A 25,317-nucleotide genomic window follows, 5' to 3' on the forward strand; every position below is an offset into this window, starting at 1 on the left:
CCATGGGGATTTTTTAAAAAAGCTTTATTTCCCTGCTAGCTAAAAGAAAGAATTTACACATTACAAGTCCTTTAGAGGTGAATATTAAGTTCCTTAAGAGAACATCCATAAAATTTACCTTTAAAAATTTACGTTAAAAAATGAAAACCATTTCTCTTTAAAATCTATAGTATTAATACCTACTTGACATAATAGGGTTTTTTTTTTAAAGGGCACCAAGTTCCTGATCTAAGCATGCAAAATAAAGAGCTGAATGTATCACCTTCTTAACAGAATTTGGCAAACCAGAAGAATGGCCTTAAAATAAATAAATAAATAAAAAACAAGAAAGTACACATTGCCTGTAAATGAAAATATAATTCTGCAGGCCCACGCAGCAGACTGTGTCCACGGAGGGAAGCAGGGAAGAGAAAAATAGCATGTTCCTATGTACATTTTTCTAGGCATCCTGGTTGTCCTTCAACAACGTATCAGATATATTTATTTTATTATTACAAAGCCCTCTACAGAGCAATGCCTCAGGTAAACAAACGTTTTTATGTCTTTCAATACTGTAACTTACATTTATAATTAACTCATTAAATCTAAGTGCAAAGGACTATTCAATGTTCCCTAAGTTCAAGGGAGAAATAAATAAGGTGTTATCTGATTGCAAATTATGAATGGTTGGTGTGTCTGTATTTCAGTATATTTCACCTTAATTTCTTCTCTTTAAACCATAAAATGTACTGAAATTATTTGGTTTTCCTTTACTTTCCTCTGCTTCATTTCAATGTTTATGGTGTTTCTATGTAGAGAGAGGTATGTTAAAATACTGCTATTCATATTTAAAAACTCAACTGAGGCTATATATGACCTATTATCAATAGTATAGCACTGTTAATCTTTGACCTGTTATATCGATTCCTTTGGTGAATAAATGTCACAGATCATTTTTTAATAAAAGAATTTTAGTAAGAGGACCAGCAGAATGAAATCTCCCCTCCCCCAACCCTCAAAATGATCAAGTCAATCAGTAGTTTACAGCAGTTATGTAAAATATGAAAAAAAAAAGATAATTTACAGCTGTAATTTTCATATTAAAACTCAGTTAAAAACTAAGTAGTTCAAAGCATCCCAGAAAACATTTTCTATCTTGGTTAAAACAGGCCAACAAGTAAGACTGATAGACACTACTGTGAGAACTTACATATGCCTAGTCAAAACAGAACAAAAAATGTTTCTAATTTTAAAAAGTGGTAATTGCTAACTAGCAGTATAAACAGTGTCCACAATTTGGTGGCTGGCTATAGGTTTAATTTTTTTTCAAGTTACTTCTAAAGCAGACATATTTTTGAAGTCTACCCACCCCTGAGTTCAGCAATTATACTTTAGAGTGTAAAATTATATGCCCTTAATTAACAACATGTACAAAGCTACAAAATGTCATCTATACATAGATTAAAAACAAATTTTAAAAATTCTTTGCCAATTATTGACTGGATGGTTTTTCTGGGGTACATAATTTCAAAGTTTTCAGCCAACTGGCTTTTATTTTAAGCCCAAATCAATTAATAAATTCATTGCAGGATATGTCAAAAGAGTGCAACAATAGGCATTAGTAAAAATAACATTGTAGTAGAAACAGATTTTGCATATGTGAAAAGGTAATTTACAAAATACATTAATCACTTTTTTAAAAAGAGGACCTAGTTGTAGTATCATTAACTTACAGGGTTCTGAGAATTGGACCTTTCAACAATTTTCTTGTAGAAAAATTTTATCTAGCTGTAAGCAAAGTCTTTTAAACAAGAAAACAAATCTCTCCATGAATAACTGTATGGTTGTGTGAGACAAATAAACAAACATACCATTCATTCTATAGTGCACCTTTGCCTAAATTTTAAAATAAAAAATGTCCACACTCTTTTGTTAAAACATTAAGCCTCTGTCAAAAATGTATTTCTTATTTTAGGGTACAGGATTAAAGGACAAGATGATACAAGTAAAGAAAATTTACAAGAAAAGACAACAGAAGTTTTCCAATTAAAGTATTTGTAACATTCAAACTTGACTTAAAACATAGCAAAAGAAACAAAATTGCAAACAAAAATGTTTATGGATTTTCCGAACATAAATAAATGAAATAGTGTTTAGGCAGCAGGGCTCATGCTGATGGCTAGCACGAAACAACAACGTGTACTCTACTTGGAAAAATTAATGTACAAACACGCCCAAATTACAGACTGCAGCAGTTCAACCACCACTGCCATTTTACTTCCAAAATAAAGCATTGATTAAATCACTCATACCCTATATTACTCATACCTTTACTTCAAAGACTGAGGAACTATATACAATGAATGAATTTATTTTCACCATAGGGATAACATATTGTACCTCTCTGCCAATGTTACTTGAAAACCTTCCATGTCAAAACAATTTGACAGCAGATATAAACAATTCAATAAATATGCAATGATCTTTCATTACAGTCCTTTAAAGATGCATGTTAATTCATGCTGTTAACCTTAGGGTCACAGTGCATAGAATCCAAATAGAAATGAGTTGGGGTGACTTTCAAAGTAATGTTGAATCCCACACTTTATTTATAATCCCACTAGAACCATTAAGTTCATTTCATAGGCCCTATCATGCATTAATCACTGGGTGGCAGGAGTTAATGAAAATTTTTCCTGTTACGACATCCATTGCCGGCAATGAATGCCCCCAAACCGCCAAGGAAGTCATTGTTATTGCACAATACATGAGGACCTGGAACTTTTCCAAAAGCTTAAAAAAATAAAAATAAAAAATGGAATTATATTTGACATTTCCTGACACCTGCATTAATACTGTATGACTAATAAAAGCATGTCAGTTGCCTGGACTGAACCAGCGATCAACATGCGCCCAGAATGCACACGAGTAAAAATGCAGTAAAAGGAAGTAGTCTTCATTGCCTATAGGTCACTTCCAGTCAAAGGTTAAAGTTCAAAGACTGAATGATCAAAGTGCTCATTTTCTCAGTAGGACTATCTTCTGCTAGGAGGATGATAATAGTGGCATCAACAGGTATCATCTTAAAGAAAAGGAGAAAAAATATAATTAAAAAGTCAAGCATGTGTTAGTAAAATCTGTAAGATAGTCTAACATAAAAATAATTTAAAGTAGCAAGAACAACATGGTTCACATGTCTGACTTGCCTCCCCCAATCCCTGCAAAGAAAAAGTCCAATTTGTGTTCAATTATACAGTTACAAACAAATCAAGTCCTATTCTTTCAAGGAACTAGTAGTTCACACAAGTCTTAAAATGATGTATTATTAGTATGTTAGTTTTATTTAAAAGTTAATTAATGTATGTTAGCACACTTTCAGATTTATCAGTCTTAAAAGAATTCTTTTATGGGAAACAATTTAAAATGGCAATGAGATAGGAAGTAAACTCCTGAGCCATGGTGTCATGCTATTTAACACAGAACAATCCAAGTCATGCCTTTAATCTTTTGAAGGAAATAACTTCACAAATGAGATACAACCTCCAAATCAAATTGTTATTAATTTCTTTAAGCAAGTACAGATCATATGCAAAGAAGGTCATTAAAGTAACTCTACCAAATTACTTAGCAACACTTCCTGGTAGCCTCAATGCATATTTAATGTAACATGTAGTATAATCTTCTGTGTTCATGACTTATTTCACAAAGCATACCTTAAGGATTTATTTTGAAGACTGGTTACTTTTCAGGAAGAAGTTAGACTAGTGGCACCTACTCAAGAGTTGTTAAAGGTCTTTAAATTCTGTGATCCTGCAACTTAAGGGTAATCTAAAGGGTGAAATAACCTAGATTTTTAAAGTAAATCATATTTAAATCATTAGAATCCATCAAATAAATAATCTTTAAGAAAGCAAGTCAATAGTTTATAGCCTATAAGTGTCACATGAAACTATGCGTTTCTTAAAATACTGTGAAAATAAAAAAAGAGGGTATATTATTAGTAATGGATGTAGAACAAACTTAATGCAAATAAGTTCCTTAAAATATCACTTCTTCAGTACTGTATTTCTTAACACTAGGGTCCTTGAAACCAGTACCAAAACTAATTACACCTAAACCTCCAAGCTAAGAGGTGGCACTAAACTCTACCTAACATGTCAAACTACTGAGGATAAACTTTAGTATCATGTCATACGACGATGTACACACTAGGTGACAGATAAAAGCCAACTCAAACATAAAGTTACCCAGCAATAAGCTTTTATCCCAAAATGTCATGTTTGACAGGTGGTACCATTCATGTACCTTTATCAGGTTATTCATTATGGACATTTTCCAGGGCAGTAGGGCTGTTGCAGAACATGCTACAAACATCCAAAATGACTGAGATATCCGCGGGAAGCTATTCTCCCTACCTATTCTCCCTTTGGCTCGGATGTTAAAAGAAATTAGTACAATACTACCTTCCTTGAATACTGTATCCTTGAAGAAATATTCTCACAAAATAACTTATAAAGATGGAGTTCAATTAAATATTACAAATACATGATGGCCATATGTACTCAAAAGTCTATGAGCACACAGGTAAGTATGGAGATAGGTATGAGGAAAGCCATGGCCATCTTTTCCTTAAAAAAGATGGCCATCACTAAGAAGCAAAAAAGGTCAATCTGTTTTCAGAAGGAACAATTTCTTGGCTAGATAAAAGGATTATTAGATATCAGAAACTGGCTTACCAAAAAGTTGTTACAGTAAATCTATCTTGGATCAAGACCAAAATAAGTTTACAAAAGGTCCTGAAAAAACTCAATGTATTTAATCTCCTGGCTAAAGTATTTGTGGCAAGATGATGGCCTGGAATAAAATCAATCTATTAACCATTTAAACTTTTTCTGAAACTGCCGAAGCCCCTACTAAAATTATACCCTCAAACAGAATATAGAAATTACCAGTTCCAAAGAGGTGGCACCTACCATGGCTAACTTCACTGGGTTCTGGGAAAAGTGAATGAGAGAGAACTATATTAGAAGAAGGTCATTTAGTTTTCCCCAGATTATAAGAACCATCACATTATATTGGAAACCATCTCCCTGGATATTCCCAGGGACAGAAGACTAGAAGAACAGGAACACAGTGTAAGGTCAGTGGGTATGAAGTGGAATGCTACCTACAAGACAAAAATCAATCTCTACAGTTAGATTTGTCTCTCAAAAGTTTAAGGAATTAAAGTTTTCCTTTAATGAACAGATTCAAGAAAGACTTCAGCATAGACAACAGAATTGTTATAAAAAGCAAAAGACTGTTAAACTGAGTATAAAAGTTAGGACTCATGAATTTAAAAAACAGTTTTATAACCCTAAAAGGTAGCACAAATAAAAAGGTTCACAACTAACAGAGATAAGGAGAAAAGGAGTTTGTTAATACTAGTCTGAAATAATTTTATGTTCCTATCCCCTTATAATCCCAGAGGGAATGTTTTGGCTGAATGAAGCCTGAATGTAGTCTGTAATTTTGCAGAAGATATTCCTCTACTCCTCCTCAAATTGCAAACTCATCAGTTTATTGAATATACATCTACATATATGAGAACTTAGTTCCTATAAGCCTAGTTTTTTGGAGCCAATACTCAAGAGCAGCCTTAGGCTATTGTTGTTCAATTATCTACCACCTTAAGAAAAATGCTTCAGGAACCACAGAACTGTACTCCCATCTGTGGAAAGCAGTAACTTATGAAACTTAGTTATAAATGTTTAATATTTACAGAAAACATATGGATATTATTAATGCATTCTAGTTGGCTATGTTACTGAAATAGGTTTATAATCTCAAATACTTAAAAAAATCTTTTTCAAGAGCAATTACATCTGCTTTATAATAGAACTCTGAGGCTCAGTCATTCATTCACTTGTGCACTGAACTGGACACAGATCTGTTTTCTAAAGAAGATTCTAGCTCTAAACCACACGTAAATCCTGCAGCCCACCCAGTATGCTGAGATAAACTGTCTTTCCAAACACCTATCGTGGTTAGTTCCCTTTAGTTTTTGAACCCTACTCTCTCAATTGTTTTTTCAAAGCAAACAGAACCCCGCTTTAATTGGCAACACAATACTTGCATCCCAATGCAGTTATGACCTTAGTCAACTTCAAGTAAGCAACAGTAAAATTTGTATGTTCACATATTAATATTAATGACTTTTACAATGCATACCTAGGCCATCTGGTACAGCTATTGCTCTGGGCTACAAACAAGTATGGCATGTTACAGTACTGAACACTAGGTGACTGTAACATAAGGGTAGTATCTAAACATAGAAAAAGTACACAGTAAAAATATGGTATTAAAGATTATAATCTTACGGGAACACGGTTGACTGAAACATCATTATGTGGCACAAAACTGTGTAAAATATAATATGTACAAACATGAAACAGGAGGGTAACAGTGACTGGCCTAACTTTTAAGGTATATTAATAATGTGAAAGATCACAAATTTAAGCTGAGAGAGAGGCTTTTTTTCCCTCAAGAACCTGACACTGGTAAAATCTGGCAGCTCAATTCTGGTGTGTCAGCTGAGACCTCTTTTTCTAAAATCAAGAGATAAACTAAATTTTCCTTAATGGTATCTGCATCTTGCATCCAGAAACTCCCTTTTAAATACACATATATTACCAATCTAAATCCAAAACCTCTCCTGCCTCTCTGATTACACTTGACAAACACTCTAACCCACGTTGGTCCACAGATGCTAGTTAGCACTGCCAAGCACGACTGGGGAGCTCGATACCGGGGGCTGCAATTCCGTAGGGTTTCTAGAAACTGAAATGTTAAGTGTTTCAGGGAGTTCATCCAATTCCAAGCAAGTCTTTATTCAGTCTCTGACCTTTTTGTTTAGTTTTGAAGGTCACACCTTGTAATCCTTTCAGAAGTAGATGATACTAAGAAATAAAAAGACCGTATTTCTTGGTAACTTGGTGTTACAAAAAGAATATGGTCAAAGGAGATCTTTTTGAACTAAAGCAGCTAAGCAGAAAAACAACTAACAACTGCAAAACTCTAAAACCTCACGTGTTCTGCTTTACAAGTGAGTACGATTACCTTTTAGATACGATTTTTGAAATTCAACTACAGTGTCAGGGTGGGCTATTTTTCACATTGCCTGTAACTGTTACTCTGAAATGTAAAAAGAAGACAATATATGCTACAAAGTTAAAGATGAAGGAGTTGTTAAAGAAGACCTTCTGCCTGTACCTACCACATTTATGGCAGAGCAGAGGCTCTATCACCTCCAAGTGTCCACTAACATTACCCTTCCTCGATTTCATATCAGTCTCACTCGTGGAGCAAACCAGTTTATTTAAGGGAGAATGTGGGTAGAGAATAATTTAAGCATGCAGGGTTCAAGCATGAGCAAAGAACATACTGAGGTAAGAATGGTCACTGTAGGTTAATGAACTGAGGATGTTTTAAAGAGAATTATCTGTCTATGAAAAAACATCTGGCCCTCACTGGTGTGGCTAAGTGGATTGAGTGCTGGCCCATGAACTGAATCAGCCAGTTTGATTCCCGGTCAGGGAACATGCCTGAGTTTCTGGCCAGCTCCCTGATGCAGGATGTGTGAGAGGAAGCCAATCAATTTACCTCTTGCACATTGATGTTTCTCTCCTTCTATTTCTCCCTCCCTCTAAAAATAAATAAAATCTAAAAAAAGGGGAAAAATTAAAAGAAAAAATTTTAAAAAAATTTCTGTACCTGGGGCCAGGATACCATCCCAGTATTGAAACTGGACTAGGATACTCATGATTTAGTTGAATTAGAATCCAGAGCCTTTAAAAACTGGCTAATTTGTATTTTGGGGGAGGGAGAGGAAGAAGGTATACTTTTAATCTGTTTATTGGGAAAATTAATTCTTATACAAACCCTAGACTATTTTACATTTAGTAAAAGGTAAATTTTGTTTGAAAAGCCCCTTTTCTTGGCACTTTTTGGCTAAATTTGGAGATGATCCATCCTTAAACTATTAATACTTTTCTAGTTTAGTTATGAAAGTGTGGATTTCTCAGTAACAGATAAAAACTATTAACTATCAAAATAACTCCTACCATTAAGTATATTTTATTTAAAAAAATTAACTTTTATATTTCTATTATCACTATGTGACTTTTCTCCATTTCTTATTCAAAAAGGCAGGTAATAAGGAGCTCTGGAAGTTATCTTAGATAAAGGACTTCTCCTAAGTCCTTTCAACTATATAAAGCACCACTAGAGAGGTTAAAAGATGATTCTCTCTTTTTTTCCCAATCCTTGCCAAAGGATACGCTTGCTGATTTTAGAGAGAGAAAAGGAGAGGGGGAGGCGGGGACAGAGAGAGAAACATCGATGTGAAAAAGAAACACTGATCAGTTGCCTTCTGTACTACCCCCAACTGAGGATCGAACCTGCAACGTTTTGGGTGCACGGGACAATGATCCAACCAACTGAGCCACGAGCCAGAGTGAAAGATGATACTCTTTTTGAAATTTCCCTGCAAGGGAGTAAGGAAGATAAACATAGAAATATACCATCTAACACTGGGATGGAATACAGTGGTAGAGAGAGTTATACTTTGAAAACAGATATATTTTTAAAATTCATCACTCTAATACAATTTCCTCTCAAATTGTAAAACAGTTTAAAACATTAGAAAAGACAATGGAATTCTTCTATTATTAGTGAGGTTAAATTAAATCTGAAATAAAGTGACCACTATCTTAGGAGCTTGGACACTTTAAAGGCACAGAAGAAAGTGGCAGTGCAGTGTTTGGTCCTAAAAGGCAAGAGGATGTAAAAGAATGAGAAGTCAGCCATATAAATTGAAGGGCTGTTTAATTAAAGTGGGGTCTTGTTAAAGTTTTAGTGGAACTTCAGTGCTCAGAAAGAATTCCTTAAGTCTGATTCTCAGTGTATCTTATTTGAAAAGTTGTCCTTTTATAACTAAGAATCTCTGGAACAACTTCTGAAGTGACCAGCTGAATCAGAATGACCTGGGGATATCTTAAGAACTAAAACAAAACCTGCATTCTAGTCACAGTAATAAAGTTTATTAGATTCCTTAAAGGAGGGAGCAATCAACAGGGCTCTGGTGAAAGAGTTCCCAAGAAGTCAGGGGTGTGTGTGGAAGGGTTCATTCAGGTAAATAGCACATGTAGAGGCAACAACATGGAGGATAAGGAATAGGGTGTATATTATAAATGCCACAGAACACTTCATGCATAACATGTTTTCTTTGTATTAAAAATGATTGTCTTAGGAAGAAATCTCAGAAGTTCAGAAGCTTTGTAACAATGACTTTCTTGGGAAGAAATCTCAGAAGTATCTGAGACAAAAGGTTGATCTTAAACTTCAAGCTTGTTTAATACTGCTGAACTACTTCCTTAAAGGACTACATTAAGTTGCTATCCCAGCAGCAAGTAAGAAAATACTATTTTATTCTACCTAATACTGTATTACAGCACTGCACTCATTTATAAAAGTCTGCCAATTCAACAACAGTTTCAAATATTAAATTTGTAATTTTTAAGTCTGTTGAATTTTTCCACCCATGCTTTTATTATATGTATGCTTAAGCAACTTTCATAAATCATCTTTATTTTTAACAAGCTATGTTTAACTTTAACTACATTTAACAATTTTTTTAGCTTTATAGTAACTGTGACTTGAAGTTTTTTTGGTGCTTTTATAAAAGGTTTATATTTCAGTTAACTAAATGTTTAATTTCATTATAATTTCCAATATTCTTCCTTCCTCCAGAGATAATACCCAACTTAAAAAATATTTTTCTATTGTTGCATTAAAAATTGCTTAATTTAATCCACAGCAAATATTCCATACATGAAATAAAAATGTAACTTTTTCTTTCCCAAAATGATTACCAATTTTCTAACAAGGTTACTTACAAAACAATTTTTTCTCTTGTCACTGATTTGTGTGACACCTTATTCACCCTATAAACACATATTATTACGTAAAAAGGACTACAAAAGAGTAATTGCATTTCAATGTCTATTCTTGCACCAATGTGTTGGTGTCTGGTAGATGAATTCTCCACTATCTTTTAGTTCAAAATTCAAGTGATTTTTTCAAAATTTTGAAAACACCCACCCCATCATTCCACTGGATTTTCATTGACTTACATTAAACCTTTAATTTGTAAAGAATATACATTAAAAATATACTGGTTTCTCATCAAAGTTTTTTTTTATAGCTCTTAAAAGATTTTTTATTTCTTCTTCTGGGTCATCTGCATTTCTCATTAACATTATCCCAAATATGCATATTTTGGCAGCTCTCAGGAATAGCTTTCTTCTTTCACAGTGTTTACTAACTTGTGACTACTGGAACAGTGCTATTCTGTTGCGCTGATTCCAGTCACCTTTTATCTCAACACCTAGAGAACTCCTATAATTTAAAGAAGGTTTTTTTAAAAAGATTTTATTTATTTATCTTTTAGAGGGGAAGGGAAGGAGAGAAGTATCAATGTATGGTTGCCTCTCATGAGCCCCCTGCTGGGAACTGGCCTGCAACCCAGGCATGTGCCCTGACTGGGAATCGAACCACGATCGTGTGGTTTGCAGGCCCGCGCTCAATCCACTGAGCTACGCCAGCCACGGCTAAAGAAGTTTTTAATTGACTAACTAAGATAACAGGTTTCATCATAAAAAGAAAGGCAAGAGGGAAAGGCTCCATTCCTATTAATTTGTTTTGTCAGTTTTAATTTCTTATTAAAATAATATTTAAAAAAAACAAAGGAAAGCCCTGGCTGGTGTAGCTCAGTAGATTGAGCATGGGCCTGTGAACCAGAAGATCGTGGTTCGATTCCCCATCAGGGCACATACCTGGGTTGCAGGCCAGTTCCCAGCAGGGGCCAGTTCCCAGCAGGGGATGCACCAAAAGCAGCCCTACATTGATATTTCTCTCCTTCTCTCTTTCCCTTCCCATCTAAAGATAAATAAATAAATTTAAAAAAAAAACAAAGGAAATGCTCTTACATATACAAAATCACAGGGGGTGGGTTTTGTACAGCTGTTTTAAAAAGTACATGGAGGAATATAAACTTTTTGTTTTTAATTTTAAACATCTCTTTGGTGATGTGGTAAGGTCAGTTTAGAAAAGATGTTAGCACCTTTATAAAAGTTACCATTCCCCTACCAACAAACAACAACAGAATTTAGAATTATTTAGAGTACTGTTTATATAAACTACAATCAGCAGAACCTCAATTTTTTGAGGAATAACTATTAGAATATGAAGAGCTTTCTTTAATGGGTCATCTCTAACAATGGGATTTCCCCTCTTAAAGAACAGTATCAGAACTGAGTACGTAAAATATAAAAACTTCTATTTTAAACAACAGGTTATCCAATAACAAGCTCTAATTAGATATAAAGATTATTATTAAGGACTTTTCTTTTGTAATAAAATGGTAGAGTTTCAAAACATTAAAGCAATTTTAGGTTTTTACTTGTATGATGATTATGGTTTTATATGCCCCATTAAGAAGGTATAACTTACCCATAAAATGTCTTAAAAATATTTTAAAGATTTTCTCCATACTACAAAAATTTAACATCAGTTATGTTCCCTTCTTTTTCTCAAGCAAACACATATATAATCTTTCAAGCTAAAATGCTAAAAGTTATTATTCTAAAATAAAACTGCTTACCATGATACCACCACTTTGTTTTCTTTGGATTCTTGTTACATGTTCGAACATAAAAAGAATTATCAGGTGGCCGTCTCTGAAACCAAAAAAAGTTTAAATAAATAAGTAGTTGTAAAATAAAAAAACATAAGGGAGAGATAGTTTTAACAAAAGCTTTAGCAAAACTATTATAACATGAAAAAAAGCAATATAAATGCTGATAGCATAACTAAAAGAAATTCTAGGGAACACAGATTTTTTTCCCCAAAAAATATGTTTTATTGATTGTGCTATTGGGAACACAGATTCTTGGCATTGAAACTGTTTTTTAAAATAGGGGCAGGGTAGTTTGGGTTAGGCTCCAATGGGATTACTAGAAAATAACTATTAACCAAAAGTAGCAGCATTAGGTTGTAAAAAAATTTGGTTTCATTTATCTTATCTCACTAGAAATAATTTAATAATTTTGAGCTCATTAAAACAGAAAAGTCTACCTAACTATATTTGTCTGAGAAATTAATGCAACCCCACAAAGGATTACTGTTTTTCTATAGGATAGTATCAGCAAGGACAGACCAAAGGATTAAGTTTCCAAACAATGTAAGTGAAAAACAGGAAAAGATATACGAGCATTTCTGTTGTATAAAAGTCCTGACTAGCACCATATTACAAACGCATGGCAGCTCTGTAAGGGAGCTACTCAGAAACAGTGATGCCAACACAGTGAAGATAGATTATAGAATTTTTCTTAAAACTATTGTACATTTATCAGACACAAGAAACATGTGACACTACAAAGATCTGGAAACATATCGATCTGTACTAAAGCCACCGAGAGTAGGTTTGTAAAGAATATGACAGGTCCAACCAAATAGCAGTGAGAAGAGAGCAGGATTACCTAGATAGCAGGAAGGAAAAACAGGTAGTCTACTTGGCATATCTAAAACTCACTTACGTAACTATGAGGCTCTTAGTTGAGCCTCATAATGTCCCTCTGAGTTAATAATTTAACAAAAGGGAAGAGTAGAGCATAAGATGTTCAACAACTATCCCAAGTTTACCCTATTAATAACGTTTGAGGAAATTCCTGAAAAATTAGTATTATGAAATAGGATACCTGGCTACTTCAAAAAATAGATGATCTGCTGTTGTTTATCCTGCAAAGTCATAAGCAGTGTTCATGTGAAATAAATTGCTATTCTTATGGCAAACGAATTACTTTTATGTGTGTATTTATTAGAACCCAATCAGGAAAAAACATTTTAGAAAGAAAAACACCACTTATATGCTTAAGTCAAGAATATAACCAAACTGGAAAGTGATCAAGGAGATAAGGTTCTTAAAAAAACTAAACTGTATGATAAAAACTAAAATGTATATTGAAAAAAAATAGTACAGTGAGCCCTAGCTGATGTAGCTCAGTGGATTGAGCGCGGGCATGCAAACCACACGATCGTGGTTCGATTCCCAGTCAGGGCACATGACTGGATTGCAGGCCAGTTCCCAGCAGAAGACTCACGAGAGGCAACCATATATTGATATTTCTATCCCTCTCTCCTTCCTTTCCCCTCTAAAGATAAATAAATAAAATCTTAAAAAAATAGTAAAGTGGAACTCATACAAACATGTCTACTATAGAATAAAATTTTGGTGAGCATTTAAAAGACCTTTTAAAGTTTATTTGAAGCTGGGTCTCCTCAATGGCAAAGAAAGTTTCCTGTTTGTCTTTGTATCCTAGTACTTGGCACAGTAAAAATAACATACAGTTAATTACTAAAGAAATGTTTGCTGGATTTTATATTTCACAGAACTAATGCTGCCAGAATTCTGACTTCCAGATAAATTATACAATAGTTTACCAATAATTTAAATGTTATTAGTCATACTAAGTATGCAAGAAATAACAGAAAATAACTGGAATGTGAGGGAAATGGTAAAGCATAGAAAAGAATGAAGGCGGTAAAAAAGACAGTCATTTTCTAGTTTTTAAAAGTAAATCATTATATTTAAATGTAAACAAAGGTTAAAAACCATCAGGGCAAGGCAAGAGCCACACGCAGACTTCACTGCTATTCATCTCTTAACTTTTCCTATTCAATTCTGTTACTGCCTCACCTTTCTATAGACATTAAACATTAGCAGGGACACAGAAGCATGTCACTGCAAACTGCTCTGCTCTACACTTGAAAGTTTAAAACTGGAATGTGTGCGGGGGGTGGGGGGTGGGGGGGTGTGGTGGTGAAGAAGGGGGAGGAGAAAATATAGAAGCAATAAATAAGACCTGTTTCCAAATTCCTTGGAGTTAACAAAAACTCAAGTGTAGTCTTCAAATGCAGTTTAGAAAAGCCAACAGCAAAGAGGAAAGGGAAGCTAAAAAGTGAGACTTACATTAGATAATATTCCCACATTTCATGCCTTCTAAGATGTACATTTTTTCCTGAACATTTTAATGTTCCTGAATGGAGCTATACTTGTTTTTTCATTTTTGTTTTTAAAAAATATTTTATTGTTTATGCCATTACAGCTGTCCCAATTTTTCCCTTTTCCTCTTTCTCTACCCACTCTGCTCCTACTCCCTAGGAGACACATGTCTTTTAACTAATGGTGTGTCACCAGTTTAACTGTCAGTTAATTTCCTTTCTTATATGGCATATAATATTGCACATTAAGGGCTTTTAATGTTATACTTTGAAAAAATATCATTTAACCCATTATTTCCCATGAGTAATTAAACAAAAACCACTTTCCCCCGTTTTTAAAACTAACATCAAGAAACCTTTCATGGAACTAATATTCCAGGAAACTTACTTTGCAAACAGTGGTTTAAAGTGTTTGAGTCTAAATAACCTTGCATTTAAAAATAAGGTACTATCTTACAAGTTCTCCAAATACTAATTTAATAAAAATGACAGTTCAATCTGGGGAATACAGAGGGAAAAAAACCCTTCAAAATAAGTAACTTCTCAGCTCTCTAATCTCAAAGGTCAGTTAGTTTCTTCTTTTAAAAAGAATTCATAAGGAAACCCTTATGGAAAAGTGAGGCTTTAAAAAATGTAGAACTACATGAACATTGTGCTACACTAAACCCTGAAGCAGGAATGACAAGAGGGTGAGGAATGCAGAGGATTCGGGTACTTTTAAAAGGATATCCTAAATTTAATTAAGATGATTCTTCTTCTTGGTCTTTTTTTTTCCCCTCTTCATCAGACAAAGAATCTGTGGATTTGTAAAGGAGAATAAGAGGAAATGCCCTAAAAATTCTACTGGTAATCTAGTCTTCCTTTTTCAACCTAACCATTATGATAGCAAAGCTCAGGTTCCTGGGAAATGCCCTGAATGACAGTGACAGGGTGAGACCCAGCAGACAGGAAAGGGGAGGGGAAAAGGGAGAAACCTATGATTCTTGGTTTCTGGGACTTTCCACTGTGAAATCTAGAAACAAGAATTTCTTAAGACACTTTTATCCTGTGCATGTTTGTAGAAATAAAATTCAGATTATTTAAGAACATCTGCAGAAATTTCCTGTTTAAGAAATACAAAATAATGACTTCTATGTGGAATGAAAATTTATCAAAATAACTTCTTAATCTAATACTAAATAGATTGAGAAAAAGCACTGTGTCCTTCTTTTAAATAAAATGTACATTAAAATAGTCTTGTCTACCTAAACTGAAAGAAGAGATATTACCTGGAATAATTCTGAAAAGTCCTACCTTTTCTTTGCAGCTGGAAAGCATGCTAATAATGCTAAGACAAACTGATTGGACTGAGAGCGCTGGGGACCAGTCTTCTGTTAGAATGGATAAACAGATATGACCATTGCTATAAACATGAGGATGAACAGGAATATTTTCACCAGTAAACATGACCTAAGAAAGAATAAAATTCCATTAACACTCAAATTTTCTGTATTACCAAAAAATAAAATATTCTCCATATAACTTAGTATTTTTAAAACCAAATGCAAAACAAACATAATCAGTGCCACGAACAAGAAAAACAACTGCTTGTTTATGTTCATCAACTTATTAAGTACAGGTTTCACCATATGGATGTGCATGTCGTAGGGAAAAAATCCAAATCATCTGTTTTATATTCCAGCTATTTTTTACACATCTTTTAAAAAATTTTCCAAATTACCATGCATTTTGAGACTAGTAAAAAACTATTAAAAAAGGTTTTTCAAATTCTATTCATTGCTCTCTAGAGAAATCAAATACAATAAAATTCTAAACAGAAAGTACTCCATTTTGAGACAATGTATGAGTTATAGTTGATAGGAACACACCTTCCACCTGTAACCATGTTACCACTACAGGTGCTACATGCAAAAGGACATGATTGCTATGTATCCCACCTCCTCTAAACTCACACATCCATTGTGATGGTCACATGTAATTATTAATCAGTAAATAACTATGTGCCTAGTTGAATGAATCTCAATTTCTTGCTATTATCTCTGCCTTTTGTTTTACTCAATTCTTCTAACAGTTTTTCCTTTCTTCATCTTGCTTCAGTACCATTTTAAAAAGTAATAAATAAATCTATTATTTCCTTCCTTTGCCCTAATAATTCAACAAATATCCTAGTAGTTTCTTATACGCATGTACCTATGTATCTGAATAGGTAGGAGAGTGAATTCACGTATCTTAAGGAATCTGTAAGAGTAGCCAAAAGTAGGTCATAGAAAGTATGTCTTATTTAAGAATATTTGTAATTTCATAAAAATTATTTATTTTTATATAAAAATTAATTGATCTTTAACTGAATTTTGTATTGCAGTTTGAAGTATTATTTTTATTTTTTTTAGTATTAATTCCTAATTCCTGACCTTGCCTTAAAAAATTACCTAAAGATCTGGCTAAAAATACAAATTCAAGGACCCCATTTTCAGATTCTAAATCAGTAGGTATAGTGGAATTTTAATAAAACTCATCAAATACAAATCGGCAGTTCCCCAATGTGACTCACAGTATCTTTCTCAATCCTGTAAAATGCCTCACACTTGAATATAGCAGAATCTTAGTAGAAAAATAAACTTTACCTTCAGTTAAAACAGAAATTGGTGAAATATATATCATTCAAGACATACCTTTCTCTCTCTCAGTAAAAGAGCCAAGTGACGTAACTGTGGCCAGAGTAAAGTATGCCATAGGTTTAATATGGGACATGTTATGGAAAATGACCATAACCTAGGCTTTTGCTTTTATTTTTAAATAGCTACCTACACAGCTAATTTTATTACAATTTTACAAGGATCTACATCTTAACAAACCACTCTTTCATACAAGTAGGAATTCTCTAATATTTCAAATACACTAACATATGGCACTCTCTTCACCAAAGCTGATGTAAGACAGCAAAAAGGATTTTTTTTCTCAAAGGAATGACTTCATATACATTATTTTTTTTCCTTTAAGTTCTGGCCATCCACCCTCTAGTCACACTAAAGAGAGCTAAAATAAAGCTGAAAAACAAAAGTCTCAAAATAAGACACAGTCAATTACTTTCCTTGACTTGCCCTATTGCAGAAAACTCCTTTAAAGACTTTGGCGCACAGCTGTGTTAGAAGCATGTCATTTATCTCAACAATATCTATCAGTGCTAATGCCTTTTTCATCACTTTTGAAACTATACTTTAAAAAACTGATTTTAGAGAAAGAGAGGAAGAGGGTGTGAAGGAGGGGGAAGGGAAGGGGGAGAGAGGGAGAGGGAGAACAATGAACATCAAACATTAATGTGTTGTTCTACTTATTTATGCATTCACTGGTTGATTCTTATGTGCAGGTTCAAAATTGCAACCTTAGCTTATCAGGATGACCCTCTATTTAAGTCCCAGCCAGGGCCTTTTTCATCACTTTTTGCTAAAAGAAGTGCTGCTCTGCAAAAGGAAATGACTGCTTAAATGTTCTTGCAGTTCCACACTTTGAGTTTATCCACAATTATTAAATTAAAATCTATTTTTATAAATATAAACTATAGTCTATTATCATATGCATTTAACATTCCTACAATGTGTCACAGATGTTTACAGTGGATGTCAACAAATTTCACAAAATATGCTTCTGCTGTGGGGTATTCATTTTGCTAGAAAATGTCATTTGACCAGTACAATATATTTATTAAGAACACAGCAATGCCGTTCGATTCCCAGTCAGGGCACATGCCTGGGTTGCAGGCCAGTTCCTGGCAGGCTAACTACCAGCAGGGGATGCACAAAAGGCAACCATACATTGATGTTTCTCTCCCTCTCTCCTTCCCCTCTAAAGATAAATAAATAAATAAAATCTTAAAAAAAAAAAAGAACACAGCAATGCCCAAGAGCTTAGTCCCTCTACCACAATTATTTTTTAAAGAATATTTCTTTTTCAGTAACATCTCTTTTTTAAGAAGTCAAATAAATAGTGTTCTTTAAGTAACAAAACATGAAGAACTGCCAAATTACCTTCTTTGGTAAAAAGAATCAATGCATTATCAACCACCAAGGAAAATACACAGATGGCCAAATACAATGATTACCCTGGCATGCTTTGATCAGCTAATTCACAGAGCAGAAGGAAAGCAGTATTCCTAGAGAAATGTGATGATCAAACTAAATCACTTGGCCTGGGAGCCAAGAAGAATGTACAAACCAAAAGAAAATCAGGAGAAGAGAAAGAAAAGGGACAAGTAGCAGCAGACACCTATAGCAGAAGCAGCACGCAATCTACACGCAGAGTCAGAAGTCAACAGAACAGCTTTGAAGTCTGAGGGGACTGAAATAAAAAATCATATTTCAATAACCCTATTTAAAGAAAAAAAAGGCAGGGGGGCTTTTTAACATGCTACAAGCAGGGCAAATGCAGCCGGTCTGAAACTTTAAGCAACCATAAAAAAGGGGGAATGAATTAGTTGTACATAGTATAGGTAACTCTTTGGGCCTAACCTGCCAGATACAGAATTTTAGAAGTTTGTCTAAACATGGAAAGGCTGAGTTTACATGCTAAAGACGATGAATTCCTGATGTAAAAAAACAACAAAAAACAACAACCAGCCCTGGCTGGTGTAGCTCAGTGGATTGAGCGCGGGCCTGTGAACCACAGGATCATGGTCTGATTCCCAGTTAGGGCACATGCCTGGGTTGCAGGCCAGTTCCCAGCAGGGGATGACGCATGAGAGGCAACCATACATTGATGTTTCTCTTCTTCTCTCCTTCCCTTCCCCTCTAAAGAGAAATAAATAAAATCTTTTAAAAAAAACAACAAAACCCAAAAAACAGCAACAACAACTTTTCAACAGTTTATTCATGTAAAAGGCTGGTAAGTAGTTTCCACAGACTGTTTTAATGTAAACTTCCCTATTCTGGCCTTTGCATGTGATGAGGAGAGTAATCAAGACTGAATTTCTTCAAGATCACTCTCTTAATCATCCTCATTTACTTAATCTGGAGAACAAGCCAAAAAAAGAAATGAACATTTCAGTTTAATGTAGTCATCTAGGTTCTGAAAACTTAAGAGATGATAAAGTTATTTTCAGAGTTCAAAAACTCTTTATTCGGAGTCCCGAGTAGCTGATAAAACAATCTAAAACAAATCTGACAAGACAACTGAATACAATGAACTGGAAACCAAAGGGAATAAATAAGAATAATTTATTTATTTTTAAAATAATTTATTCAGATACATATAGATTAAACAGTTAGCAGCTAGAGACTGTACACTAAACCGAACGACTAAAGTGGAATCACAGATGTTTTAGAACAAGCTATTTGATGGAAATAAAAGTTACAATTTTAGAAGAGGATCTCAGCTCTAATGCATGTGAACAACACCTGAAGTTCTGAATCTGCATTAGAAATAGTCCTCCAAACACCTCCCTATCAGTCTGGCTCATTTTCAAGAGCAGGTGATATCTAAGACAGAACTACGCTTAGGATTCATATAATTTTGTTAAGTATGCACACTCCACATACAACCTGAATTTTTTAAAAAATATTTTATTTATTCATTTTTTTGAGAGAGGAGAGGAAGGGAGAAAGAGAAGGAGAGAAGTGCTGATGTGTGGTTGCTTCTCCAATGCCCCTAACTGGTGACCCAATCCGCAAACCAAGCATGCACCCTAACTTGGAGTGGAACTGGCAACCCTTCGGTTTGCAGGCTGGCACTCAATCCACTGAGCTACAATAGCCAGGGCACAACTTGAAATTTTAAGCAAGCTAATCTCTGGGTAACTTTTAGGTATTGCATGTACTGTCATAAAACTACTACAATCTAAACTGAAAGCCACCAGTAAGTGACAAAATAAAAGGAGTTTAAATAACTCCTCCCTAACATGAAATTAATGGTACTAATATATAAGATTTCTAAAAATCAAGCTCAACTTCCCAACATTGACGGCAAGGAAGGAATACTACTAGTGCTCAAACTAGAAGCAATTATAAAGTCAGACACCTAATTTCGTGTCAGGCTACTTTAAAACACAGCATATCAGAATGAATAGTACAAAACAGGCTATAATTATAAAAGCCAACTGATAACATAAATACCAAGAATTCTCCAGGGACAATATGAAAGAATGTTTTTTCCTGATGAAAATTATAAGCAGATGACAATACTTAATGTGCAACTATAAAGCTGAACATATGAGCAAAGAGTTTACTGTATAAACTAAATCAAGTATATAATTATGAATAGTATGTGATATAGGTTAAGTCTAATATAAATAGTGTATCTTTGACAAAAGTGACTGGGGATTAGAATTTTAATAGTTTTCAATTCAATTATTTCCTTTTGGTCATCCAGTATGCATTAGCAGCATCAATATTAGTAGTTTTCCCAGTCTTTCATAATTGCCATGACCACAGAGCTATATATGTATTGCAAAGACAAAATTTCTGGATATAATGAAACTAAACTTGGGTTCTCATTCTCTTTGTTATGCCTTGTGTTGTTCTAGCCTACCAGTCTTCTCCTGTATCTTCCTTCCACTCTACCTCCAAGGCTTTAATGAATAGGATTCACCATACACTTTCACATGTCCTAGATGCTAGGCAACTTAGGGCAATAAAAGTTGTTATTAAGACTTTGAAATGCTTAAGCACCATAACATGAAAGTGCAGGGTGAATCAGACCACAAAGGAAAGGATGAAGACACTATGAAAACAGGTTCTGGATCTCTGCAGTGAGGGAGTTTTTGAACAACGGAACAAAAAGGTCTATATTAAGGAGGAATGCACAAGAGGGGAAATATGGGTAAGAGTAAAAATGATTACTCGTTTTTAAAAGTTTGTAAAACTTAATCACAGAAAGTATATTTTCACCTCTGCTCTTAGCATTAATATGATTTCAAAATTAAATACACAGTATCCTCTTCCTTCTAAAAACATATTTCCCTTCCTATTTCTAAAATTTCAACAAAATTATTTGAAAGCTTAACAACAAATATAATTGGAACAGTTACAAGACAATGTAGAGGCATTTCAGATTTGTTTGTTTCCAGGTTGGATGCTCTGATAGAGGAAGGGGGTCCAAGAGGGGGGGTCTAAATATCTAGTGGATATACGCAGGAAGCAAAAGCTATGATGTGAACAAAGAGGTAAAAAGGATAAGAAAAACAGTAAGATGCTAGGCTTGAAGACTATATAGTTTTGATGTAGAATGACTGTACCTCCTAATTCCTTTGAGATGAATTTCTAACTCCTTCACCTTACTGTTTTGATAGGTCCCCAGATATGCTCTCACTTTCATCCTCTGTTGTAGCCCTCCATGATCTACACATAAAACTGTAACAATATATGCTCACAAATCTCAGAAACAGCCATGTCCTCTCATGCTTTGCCCCACTTCTGACATCAGCAAATCCTGTTCACTTAATGTTTAAAATAGATATAAAATATGGTGCCTTCCATGACCTTCACTGCTATCCTTCCTGGATTTCTTCAATAGTTCATCTGGTTTGCCTGTCAGTCAATCATCCCCCACCAGTCAATCTGCCACACAACAGCCAGCTTTTTACCTTTTAATTTCAAGTAGGATCATATCATTCCTCTGCTGAAAATCTTCAAATGTTTTCCATGTCACTCAGAGTAAAATTCAAAATTATTACCAATGGGCTATAAATGCCCTACACAACCTGTGATGAATCCTCCAGGCCAAATTACCTCTGATCTACACCTACCCCCTCTAGTTTATGGACCACTCTGGGGACCACTCCAGGAGCACCAGATTCAGAGCCTTTGCATTTTGTAGTAGTCACTGGTCTTCCTCTCTCATCTTTCACAGGGCTCACTCACTTCTTTCAGATCTCTCTCCAATGCCACCTTTTCAGTGAAATCTTCCCTAATCACTCTTCCCAAAGCCATAATACCCTCATTCTTCTTTTCTACTTTTTTCCATTTTTCATACTGAATTTTACTTACTGTTTATTGTCTGTTTCTTTCTACAAGAATGCAAACTACACAAAAGCAGGCTTTTTTTTTTTTTTGCAGTTTTGTTCACCACTGAATCACCAATACCTAGGTACAAGATCTATCCTATGCTATGTGCTCAATAAATACTTAAAATGAATGAATAAATGTCTACCTATCCAAATACTACACACATTACAAGGCAGAACCAATGGTTTTTGTTTTTTTTTTTTGAGAGAGAAAGAGAGATCAATTTGTTGTTGCAATTATTTACACATTCACTGGTTGATTCTTGTAGGCATCCTGACTGGGGCTCAAACCCGCAGCCTCGATGCTCGATGTATGGGGACAACACTTTAACCAACTAAGCTACCCGGCCAGGGTGGAAGGACCAATGCTTTTTAATTTCTGTACTCTCTCCAATCTCTAAAGTACACAGATTACTGGCACACAATTCATGCTCAATACATGTTAAATTAACCAACCATTTACCTGATTCCTAACACAGAAAAGCAGCATGTGAGTATATAAAAATTTTATTTTCTGTATGGATGATCATCAGTGTACATTAGTAGAAACCAGTAATGAAAAGGTGTCTCATCTTGGTTCCCATATTAAATGAAAAGAGTTTTCTTTTGTTGTTATTGCTTCTTTTAGAATAAATGGCTGAGCAAAACACCATATTTTAGATAGGTAGCTTTTTCACAATGAACTGAAATAATGTGAGTAATTAATTATAACTAGCAGGGGAAAAAACACAGCAAACTATAAAGTTTATACATGGTCTTACAAATCTCACAGATACAAAAGTAATAATTTTACAATGAGATGAATCTATTCTAGGCACATTTTTCCAAATCCTTCTCCTGTAAACAGTGGTACATTCAGTACTGCACAGGAGAGTGAAAGACTATCTCACCAGTGCCAGTGCTGCCAAGGCTCCTCAAACACTGCTCCAGAGCGGCTCCGATCCCTGCCCCAGAGCAACGAACCTCTGGGAAGTTTGTCATTGCAAAAATCTTGAAATCTACATGCATACCAAGCATTTATAGTTAGACCCATTATTAATTACATTATAATCACATAGATGATGTGATTAAAATAATCTAAAAATATTACTGGACTCAGAGTATCTCTGTCATGTTCTTAACCATGGATATTAAAGTGTCCAACTTCTATGACATGGGAGAGACTATAGAATTAAGTGATGTTAAAAAAAGAATTCCCATAGTCCAAAAGAGTGGGAACAAGTGCCCTGGAGCTTTCAAAGGTATCATTCTACATATGGTCTTTGTCTTCCAAGGATAACAGTAATGAATGGATAAAGAGGCATTTTTTTCCATGCTGGTATTCACTCCTAATTGGCAGTATAAGAGAGAAGCCCTGGCTGGTGTAGCTCAGTGGATTGAGCGTGGGCCTGCGAACCACACGATTGAGGTTCGATTCCCAGTCAGGGCACATGCCTGGGTTACAGGCCAGTTCCCAGCAGGGGACTCATGAGAGGCAACCATACAGTGATATTTTTCTCCTTCTCTTCCTCTCTAAAGATAAATAAATAAAATATTTTTTAAAAAAAGAGAAGTAGCATGGGTCTGAGTCATGATTGTTCTACTAGCTAGCTTTTAAACCACAAACAAGACACTTCAGTTCTATTAAGTTTCAATTTCTTCACTTACAAAATGAGGACAAACCCATCTCCTCCTAACCTATTCATTAATGATGTTACAAGATAAAAATCAAGATGGATGTTCCATTATAATGTATGATATAAATACTACTATAGAGTAGAAGGCCTGGAAGTAACACCTGACTGTAATGATTAAATTTTGACTTGACCATGAAGGGACCTTTATAAATGCTAAGCTAAAGAGCTTTTAGACCTGACAGGAAATAATGAATCATTAGAGGTTTTAGTGAGGAAGGTGTGGGATGGTGGTTCTGTGTGTACATGTAAAAACCAATGAGGTAATTTGCAATTTCCAAGAAATCAGACGGCACTGTGAAAGGATGGCTAGGGGTAAAAAGAACTAAGCTATTCTGTAATAGTCCAAATGAAAGATAAAAACTTGGACTAGGGCACTGATAGTAAGATAAGAAATGACTACAAAAGGATCCGAAAGGCTGCATTCAAGAGTGAGAACAAGGGAAAATTTTTAACACCAGTAGAGGTGGACAGTAAAACAAGAAAACAAATTTCCCTTTATTTTGTAATTGAAAAAGATGTATTAAATTTGAGACATCTGGAGTTATTCAAATGAAGTTGTTCAAGAAGGGTGTGAAATTAAACCTCAGAAAAGAACAGGCTGTACACAGAGCTGTAGACCTGGGAGTCAGCTGCTTAAGACAGTTGAAGAAGTTAGAGACGAGAGAGATGAGTGAGAAGAGTAAGGGAGAGCTGAATAAAGAACTTGGAGAACTCGAAAATCAGAAGAGTGGGCATGTATTACAAATGCCCATACTTATACAATTATTAAAGATGAAATACAAAGGATGCTTAATTTGGAGACTTGATTTAGATATAAATACTAAAGATCAGAAAACATTTTGACTTACTTTCATGTTTAGAAAAAATAGTATTTTCCTCTGGTGAAACATGCATGAGCTCCCACAGTAAGCCTCCAACATCTCCCTAGTCAAAAGCTTCCAAGTTGGTTAGTTGTATTTTTCCTTCACATAACTGAGACCCTGTTGTCTTTAAACATTAACAGTCAAAAATGATGCTAATAAGCCAAAAGGCAACAACAGAATGTGAAGATCATCTTCTGGAGAGAAGGAAAACATTTACTTTTGTTTTTGATTATGTCGAATTCTACTAGTCCATGGTATATTCTATTTAAAGTGGCTATGAAATAGGATTTCCCTTAAAAATAGCTTATTTTACCATCCAACAAGTTTAATTTCAAGTATTTGAGAAATTTCATCATCCAGAAAACCCCATTACCTAGCAACAATAGACAAGAGTTGGCATTAACTCTTATCATTTTGCCACTAACAAGTAACTCATTTACCTTTACCAAGCCAGAAATCCAAAAGTCAACCTAGAGCTTCCCATTCTCTAACCTCCAACGACTGATCATTTATCACAGTTAAATAGCTCTCAGAAATGTTCCTCCACTACCATTTTCCCTTGTCCAAGTATTAAGCCATTAACTAAACTGACAGTGCCTCAAATTATAATAATCAGATTTGGGGCTCATGTCTAGATGTTTAACAGCTTATAATATATTCTGTCCTTGCAGTACTAAAAAGTTGTAAAGACAGCATGTCAATGCAA

At 34.5% G+C, this 25,317-nt stretch overlaps 1 protein-coding gene across 7 annotated transcripts in view; it reads right to left on the reverse strand.

Annotated features, from left to right (window-relative positions):
* Window positions 1–207: 207 nt before the first annotated feature.
* The window catches only part of UBE2W (ubiquitin conjugating enzyme E2 W), a 59,507-nt gene continuing 34,397 nt past the window's right edge, over window positions 208–25,317 (reverse strand). For 3 of the 7 annotated variants that reach the window (XM_037039727.1, XM_037039732.1, XM_037039733.1), the window contains 5 exons: window positions 15,373–15,528; window positions 11,681–11,756; window positions 4,929–4,973; window positions 4,716–4,833; window positions 208–3,061 (listed from right to left, as the gene is read on the reverse strand). In XM_037039727.1, the coding sequence (XP_036895622.1) occupies window position 3,061; window positions 4,716–4,833; window positions 4,929–4,973; window positions 11,681–11,756; window positions 15,373–15,528 (396 nt within the window). In that variant the 3' untranslated portion in view covers window positions 208–3,060. The remainder of the gene's footprint in view (window positions 3,062–4,715; window positions 4,834–4,928; window positions 4,974–11,680; window positions 11,757–15,372; window positions 15,529–25,317) is intronic. The other 4 variants (XM_037039728.1, XM_037039730.1, XM_037039729.1 and 1 more) reach the window with 4 other exon arrangements.

Source organism: Sturnira hondurensis, unplaced genomic scaffold (genome assembly GCF_014824575.4).
Source record: "Sturnira hondurensis isolate 20B ecotype Veracruz unplaced genomic scaffold, ASM1482457v3 Scaffold0025406, whole genome shotgun sequence".
In the NCBI taxonomy this organism is placed as follows: Eukaryota; Metazoa; Chordata; class Mammalia; order Chiroptera; family Phyllostomidae; genus Sturnira; species Sturnira hondurensis.